The 7,635-nt window shown below is 55.4% G+C and overlaps 1 protein-coding gene across 1 annotated transcript in view; it reads left to right on the top strand.

The window, feature by feature from the left end:
• Nucleotides 1–7,570, top strand: part of PDE4C (phosphodiesterase 4C) — a 12,139-nt gene extending 4,569 nt beyond the window's left edge. Inside the window, 10 exon segments of the mRNA XM_024767593.1 lie at nucleotides 86–257; nucleotides 338–431; nucleotides 969–1,132; nucleotides 1,332–1,430; nucleotides 1,862–2,026; nucleotides 2,113–2,212; nucleotides 2,846–3,000; nucleotides 4,880–5,002; nucleotides 5,259–5,441; nucleotides 5,968–7,570. Of these exon segments, the coding sequence (XP_024623361.1) occupies nucleotides 86–257; nucleotides 338–431; nucleotides 969–1,132; nucleotides 1,332–1,430; nucleotides 1,862–2,026; nucleotides 2,113–2,212; nucleotides 2,846–3,000; nucleotides 4,880–5,002; nucleotides 5,259–5,441; nucleotides 5,968–6,357 (1,645 nt within the window). The 3' untranslated portion in view covers nucleotides 6,358–7,570.
• The last annotated feature ends 65 nt before the right edge of the window (nucleotides 7,571–7,635 follow it).

The raw sequence follows: 7,635 nt of genomic DNA, 5'->3' as shown, positions 1-7,635 counted from the left end.
TTGGGGATGGGGAGAGCCTGGGGTCCTGAGTGGCCTCATTCTCATTGGGAAGGGATCCAGGGTCCAGATGCAGAGATGGGAGCAGGAGGGGCACATGGTTCCCAAGTGGGGGTGGGGCAGGCCCCTGACCAGCTTGGCCCCCAGAGGACACTGGGCAGAAGCTGGCTTTGGAGACACTGGACGAGCTGGATTGGTGTTTGGATCAGCTGGAGACACTGCAGGCGCGGCACTCGGTGGGGGAGATGGCCTCCAACAAGGTTAGTAGGGCCAGATAACTGAGATCACTTGCCTATGTCCACAGTGCCCCTATCATCACTGACATCACCTTCCCCTGCAGTTCAAGTGGATGCTGAACCGGGAGCTGACTCACCTGTCTGAAGCCAGCAGCTCTGGGAACCAAGTGTCTGAGTACATATCCCAAACCTTCCTGGGTGAGCTATGGTGGGTCACTGACTAGGCCACATTACAGAGGTAGGAAGATGGAAGGGAAAGAAAGACTTCTGCTACAGACCTTAACTGAGGAAGATAGAACCAGACACGGACACCCCCAGCCCCATGAGGCAGGGCTGGACCAGAGGGAGGGACAGGAGGATCTTCCAGGAGGAGGGGGACATTAAAGTTAGGGTTTTGAAGCATGAGTAGAAGTTTGCCAAGGAGGAGATAGAGGGAACGACAGAGCTGGGTCTCCAGCTTGGGAGACAGAAAGGACATTTGACTGTTTTGGGAGAAATACTAAGCTCCAGGTGCCCAGGGGCCATGTCCAGCAGAAGAGGTCACTGAGATCAGCCTTGAACAGAGGAGAAGGGTATCTACAGGCCAGAAAGGACTTTACTCTGAGATTACTTTGGTCCAGGTAAAAAGGAAATACGTTGATCTTGAGGCTTGGCAAGGTCCAGTACTTGAGGCCAAGCAGGCCAACCCTAGCAGGTGAATTGACTTCTCTGAGCCCTACCCTGCCCCATCTACAGACCAGCAGACTGAGGTGGAGTTGCCCAGGGTGACCCCCACGGAGCCCCCAAAGCCCATGTCCCAGATCAGCGGCCTGCATGGACTCCCCCACAGTACCAGCCTTTCTGCAGCCACTGTCCCACGCTTTGGGGTCCAGACTGATCAGGAGGGACAACTGGCCAAGGTGGGTTTACAATAGGAATGCTGAGACCCAGGTTTGAATCCTGGCTCTGTGTGGCTACCCTATTTTGGGCCTCAGTTTGCCCACCTATATACTGACCAGGTGGGGCTCAGTGTAGGACCTGAGTCCTGGGGATGGGGGTTGAGGCTCCAGAGTCTGGGGAAGTTGGTTTGCAGTTAAGCTCCAGTCCTTCACATTTTAGGAGCTGGAAGACACCAAGAAGTGGGGGCTTGATGTGTTCAAGGTGGCAGAGCTAAGTGGGAACCGGCCCCTCACAGCTATCATGTTCAGCATCTTTCAGGTACCTCCCCTGCCCTTGGCTTCTAATACCCTTGTGTTTCCTTCACTCCTTCCTACCTCAGGACCTCAGGGGGCACATATTCTTCAAATCCTCCCTAACATCCCTGAATGGGGTCATTTGAGCAGGGGCATTGAAGGATGGATAGGCATTTGTTAGGTTTAAAAGTTCACTGCTGATTGGCAACAAGACTCAAGCCTCAGCCTTGGGCCAGGCCTGAAGAGATCCAGTCTGTAGGGAACAACTGTGGGGTCAGAGATGAGCCAGAGGGGAAGGACAGAGACCAGGGGAGTTCAGAGGGAGAGCAGGGAGGGCATCCTGGAAGAGGGGGCACTTGAGAGATGGATAGGGATTCAGAAGGAGAGAAGGCATAGGAATAGTGTGTGCTGCCACCCAGAGGCCGAGGCCCTGACTGGGGCCCTGTGATGCACCAGGAACGGGACCTGCTCAAGACATTTCGGATCCCAGCAGACACACTTGCCACCTACCTACTGACACTGGAGGGTCACTACCACAACGATGTGGCCTACCACAATAGCCTACACGCCGCTGACGTGGCCCAGTCTACACATGTGCTGCTGGCCACACCTGCGCTTGAGGTAGGGCCCTACAGCTGCAGGCAGCCCTGGTGCGTGCAGGGCACAGAGAGCCTGCCCCTCACCTCTTATGCTCCATGCCCACTCAGGCCGTGTTCACTGACCTGGAAGTCCTGGCTGCCATCTTTGCAAGCGCCATCCATGATGTGGATCATCCTGGGGTCTCCAATCAGTTTCTCATTAACACCAGTGAGTTAGGGGGCTGGGCCCTGCCACCACCTGTCAATCAAGTGATGTTAGGTGGTCCCGTTCCTGCTCTGAGTCTCCCTGTTTGTGAAATGACTGCCACAATCTTCCCTCCCTTAGGTGCTGAGAGCAGACCCAGATATACAGTAGATACTCAGTAAATGAGAGAATAACAAATGTGACAGAGCTGATTTGGGCCCACTGAGATTTTAAAGTTTAGGATCCTTTGTGGTGTCAGAAAAACTCAGTCAACAAGTAATTATTGGGTACCTCTTATATACATCCCTGGAGAGCTGGAGATAAGAGTGGAGCCCTCTCACTTGAGGATCCCAGGGTCTAATAAGACAAAGACTTGGTAGTTCACTCAACCAGCACACAGCACTGTCTCCTGCCATGCCAAGTCCCCAAGGAGTCACCAGTCTCGAGGAGGTAGAGCCGAACACAGATGCCCCCAGCCTCGCAGAGTCAGGGCAGGGCCATGGGGGGAGACAGGGTCCTAGAAGGCTTCCTGGAGGATGGGGCATTGGAGTTGGGGCTTCAATGCATGAGTAGGAGTTTACCGAGAATTTACAGAACCGGCCTTTGGGTGGAGTGTGTTGGGTGGGCAGGTCTTGAGGTGCTCCACCTCCCCTACAGACTCAGAGCTTGCACTTATGTACAATGATACCTCCATGCTGGAGAACCACCACCTGGCTGTGGGCTTCAAGCTGCTGCAGGCAGAGAACTGTGACATCTTCCAGAACCTCACCACCAAGCAGCGGCTGAGTCTGCGCAGGATGGTCATCGACATGGTGAGACAACAACGATGGATGGGGTGGTGCGATCTTGGTATGGCTGGGGGTTCAGTTGGACCAGGGCATGGCCCCATTCTGAGTCCGAGCTTCCTGGTCTGTAAAATGGGGCAATGACTGTCCAAGCCTTGGGTAGGGGTGACTAGGCCCTTGGTCAGGCTAATCAGGTCTTGGATGTGATTCACGCGCAAATGATGTGGAAACTTTCTGGGGTTTCAGGTACAACTTTTCTGACCCTTAAGTCTGTGCATCTGATATTTTTCGAGTTGGGAGACACCAGTACGTTTTGGGGTCTTGTGCATCAACTCATTTATTTAACAAGCATTTATTGAGCATCCATTGTGCTTGTCCTGTGACAGTGACCATTAGAATTCTGGCCTTTATGAAACTCACAGTCTGTGGGGGAGATGGACACATAGGTGGGAGCCATGTTGGGGGGCCCACAAGCAGAGCCATGATGGGGGACCTGTAGACAGAGCTGTGATGGAGAGATGCTCAAGGTTGAGGAGGGCTTCCCCAGGAGAGAACACTGAAGTCAGGGCCTGAAGAGTGTAGAGGACCATGGGGTGGGGAGGAGTGTTCCCAGCAGAGGGAACAGCATGTGGGGAGGGCTCAGAGGAAACCAGGCTCCAAGTGAAGAGGAACTAAAAGTTTGCTGAGGCAGAGTGGGGGCTCTGGGCAATGGGCACTCCCAGTGGAAGCATCATTTGGTCCAGATGGGAGGTTTGGGGAGAAGTGTTTTTTTAATATTTATTTATTTATTTGGCTGTGCTGGGTCTTAGTTGCCGCATGAGGGATCTTTATTGCAGTGTGCAGGATCTTCGTTGCAGCATGCAGGATCTTTAGTTGTGGCACACAGGATCTTTAGTTGCGGCATGCGGGATCTAGTTCCCTGACCAGGGATCGAACCCGGACCCCCTGCATTGGGAACATGGAGTCTTAACTGCTGGACCACCAGGGAAGTCCCCTGGGGAGAAGTTTTGAGACTTCGGTGTGATTCTCAGAGAAGCCCGTGGGTCATTCCTGGGCTGGGTCCGCATGGGTCCAGCTAAATGATTTTTAAGCAGCTGTGCTCAGAGCTGAACTTCCCTTCCGGTGGCTAAAAACAGCCCTCCTGGACACGCAGCAGCCACAGGAAGGTTTGGGGAGCACTCAGTCCACCTGTGGCTCCCACAGCCCTCTGGATAAATCCCCCGCTCCTCCCTGAGGCCCTCCCCACTCTTATCACCCTCACTTGCTCCCATGTTGCTCCTGCACTCGTTTGTTCTAGCCACAACTCTCTCCTCTATGTTCCTCAGCTTATTCAGCCTCAGGACCTTTGCACTGGCCAAGTCATCTGCTGGGCTTCAGGCATGTTTCATGTCAACCCCCAGGTCTAATCTCCCTCCCTCATGCACTGTCCCACATGTGGGATGCACCCCACAAGCCCAGCAACCTTGGAGAAGGGACTTTTGTGTGTGTGTGTGTGTGTGTGTGTGTGTGTGTGTGTGTGTGGTACGCGGGCCTTTCACTGTTGTGGCCTCTCCTGTTGCGGAGCACAGGCTCCAGACGTTCAGGCTCAATGGCCATGGCTCACGGGCCCAGCCGCTCCGCGGCATGTGGGATCTTCCCGGACCAGGGCACGAACCCATGTCCCCTGCATCAGCAGGCGGACTCTCAACCACTGCGCCACCACGGAAGCCCGAGAAGGGACTATTGACTCAGCTTCTCTTGTGAGCTGGGTTTACAGCAAATCTTGATACATGCCCCCATTTGACAGATGAGGACACTGAGGCTCAGAGGGCTGTGGATCCAAGTGGGTGTGGCATCTGGGAAGTGGGGAGTGGGGGTGGGGCAGGCGCTATCCTCATACCTGCCATCCTCCTTCACCTTCCCCCAGGTGCTGGCCACAGACATGTCCAAACACATGAACATCCTGGCTGACCTCAAGACCATGGTGGAGACCAAGAAGGTGACAAGCCTTGGAGTCTTGCTGCTAGACAACTACTCCGACCACATCCAGGTGTGTGGCTGGGCCAGCCCTAAGGTCTTGGTTTCCACACTCTCATTCAACTGCATTTATGAAGTGCCAACTGCGTGCCCAACTTGAAGAAATGGAGGCACATACGGTCACGTGGCTGTGCCTTAGCCACCCTTTCCCCTGCCCAGCCTCAGTTTCCCCACCTGTAAGATGAGTATGTCCATGGCGCCAGCCTCTGGGGCGGGTGCCAGGCCTGGGGTGGCCTGGCCTGAGCCTTCCCGAGCCTCGGTCTCACCAGGTCTTGCAGAGCCTGGTGCACTGTGCCGACCTCAGCAACCCCACCAAGCCGCTGCCGCTCTACCGCCAGTGGACAGACCGCATCATGGCTGAGTTCTTCCAGCAGGGCGACCGTGAGCGCGAATCAGGCCTGGACATCAGCCCTATGTGCGATAAGCACACGGCCTCAGTGGAGAAGTCCCAGGTCTGAGGGTGACTGAGCCGAGCTGGTGGGCACTGGGGAGGTGGGAGGGAAAGGAGTGGCTGAGCTGACCTCACGAGTCCTGGCTTGACCCCTGGCTGGCAAATGAGAGGATGTGGCCTAAGGGTCTGCACTGGGCTGTGTAGAGTCAGGCCTGGTATGTATTTCCTCTGGGCTGTCGAAAGAGAGATCTTCACTCACTTGTGGAGTTTGGAAGTATCTGTTCTGAGTGACATAGGAGATTCTTGAGGTGCTCCCAGTCTGGGGGACACATTCATCCAGCTCTGAGGAGTCAGAGCTGAGGTAGAGGGAAAGACTTAGGGGTTGGGGGAGCTCAAAAGGGGCAGAGGAGTCTTCCAAGAGGAGGGGTTATTTGAAGAGGTTTTCGAAGGATGTGTAGGAGTTGGGAAATGGCATTCCAGGCAGAGGGAACAACCCGGGCAAAGGCCTGGGGGCTGGACTGGGTCTAGGTTCCATGGTAACACACCACCCAGCAACCTCTATCCCCCAACTCCGTATCACCCCACAGGTGGGTTTCATTGACTACATCGCCCACCCACTGTGGGAGACGTGGGCTGACCTGGTACACCCAGATGCACAGGACCTGCTGGACACTCTGGAGGACAACCGCGAGTGGTACCAGAGCAAGATCCCCCGCAGCCCTGTGGACCCCACCAGCCCCAAGCAAGGTGGTCCCGACAGATTCCAGTTCCAGCTGACTCTGCAGGAGGCAGAAGAGGAGGAGGGAGAGGAGGAGGGAGCACTGGGTGGGGAGGCCTCAGAGTCACCTGACACTGAGCTCCTGTCCCCTGAGGCCAGCCCAGACCCTGGGGCCCTATACCTGGACAACCAGAGGACCGTGGGCAAGCCCTGTGTGGACCATGAGGGCAATGTGATGGCTGAGCCTTTGGGCACCTAGTGGTCCCTGAAGGGTGTGTAGACTTTCCAGGAAGAGGTCCCAGGTGGCCCCTGCTTTGCCTTCCCCACCCACTGAGGGAGACAATCAGGCTTTTAGCTACAGACAGGTCTCAGGGTTGAATTGGAGGCACCTGGCGGGATCCATTCTGACCCTGAGCTCAGCTGAGAGAGCTCTCCAAGGAGCTGGGCTGGGGGCAGCCTCTTCCAGGGCCCTTGAGTTCTCCCTCCTGGACTTCAACCCCTGGTGTAGAAAGGGAGTATCTGCCAGGCCCCTTGTGCATCTTTTCCAGTGGTCACTCTTCAGCCACGTCAATCACTTTATTTTTTCATTCTTTATCCGATATTTACCGGGCACCTACTGTGTGCCAGGCCTGTGCCTCTTATGTGCCTCTGGGTTAGCCCTGCACAAGGAGGTGGGGAGTCAGCCTCAAGGAGATGCCCCCTCCCCTAGACACCTCCCCTTCATCTGCAAGGCAGCTCATTACAAGAGAACAAGAACTTGAATGGGAGAATTCTCAGCACGAAAGTTTCATCCAGACCCAGTTCTGTCTCTGGAGCTCTGGTGGGGGGTGATAGGGGCCATGAAAGAGAGGGCTGTGTGTCAGGAACTGTCTCTGAAGACTGATTTAGCCTTCGTTGCTTGTGCACTGGCTGTTGCTTTAAGTTGCTGTGGTTTCTGTCTTCAGGTCTAAGGATCCTAGTTCTCCCTGGTCCCAGGAACCCCTGCTGGCTCCCTTATACTTTCTCCCTCTCTAGAACAGCAACAAAAGCACAGACTTCTCCCCCACGGAAGGTCTCTCGATCTTCTGATTCTGAGGCTGTCTCAGATTCCCCGTAGGGAAAAGGAGGCCTCTGATGCTTTCTCGCGAGTCACAGCCCCTTCTGGGCCTCAGTTTCCCCTCCATGGCCTGATCCTTAGTACTTGGGTAAACTTTGGTTGGAGGGTGGTGTTTGTGAACTCCCTGAAATATCTTAGAAATATGAGGCATTCTCTGGGTTTAAATAAACTCTATCACCCATAATTAGTACCGTGCCCGTTTCACGGATGGGGAAGCAGGAGCGGAGAGGTCCTGTGGCCTGAGGGCTCGGGGCCCTGTAGCTGGGGGGCAGACGTTAGCCAGCGGCGCCCCCTGGTGGCTGGAGGCACAGCGGGGAGGCGGGGCGAATTCGGGGCCCTTCCTCGCTTTGCCAGAGGTCTCTCCCGCACCCAGCTTGGTTGAGTTCACCCTGAGGGTGCCGGCCTGGCGCAGAGCAGGTGAGGCGGCTCTGTGCTCAAGTC

The sequence above is a fragment of the Neophocaena asiaeorientalis genome, unplaced genomic scaffold (genome assembly GCF_003031525.2).
Source record: "Neophocaena asiaeorientalis asiaeorientalis breed wild unplaced genomic scaffold, Neophocaena_asiaeorientalis_V1.1 scaffold87, whole genome shotgun sequence".
NCBI lineage: Eukaryota > Metazoa > Chordata > Mammalia > Artiodactyla > Phocoenidae > Neophocaena > Neophocaena asiaeorientalis.
Note: the sequence above shows the minus strand (reverse complement) of the source record. Positions and strands in the feature narration are given on the sequence as shown.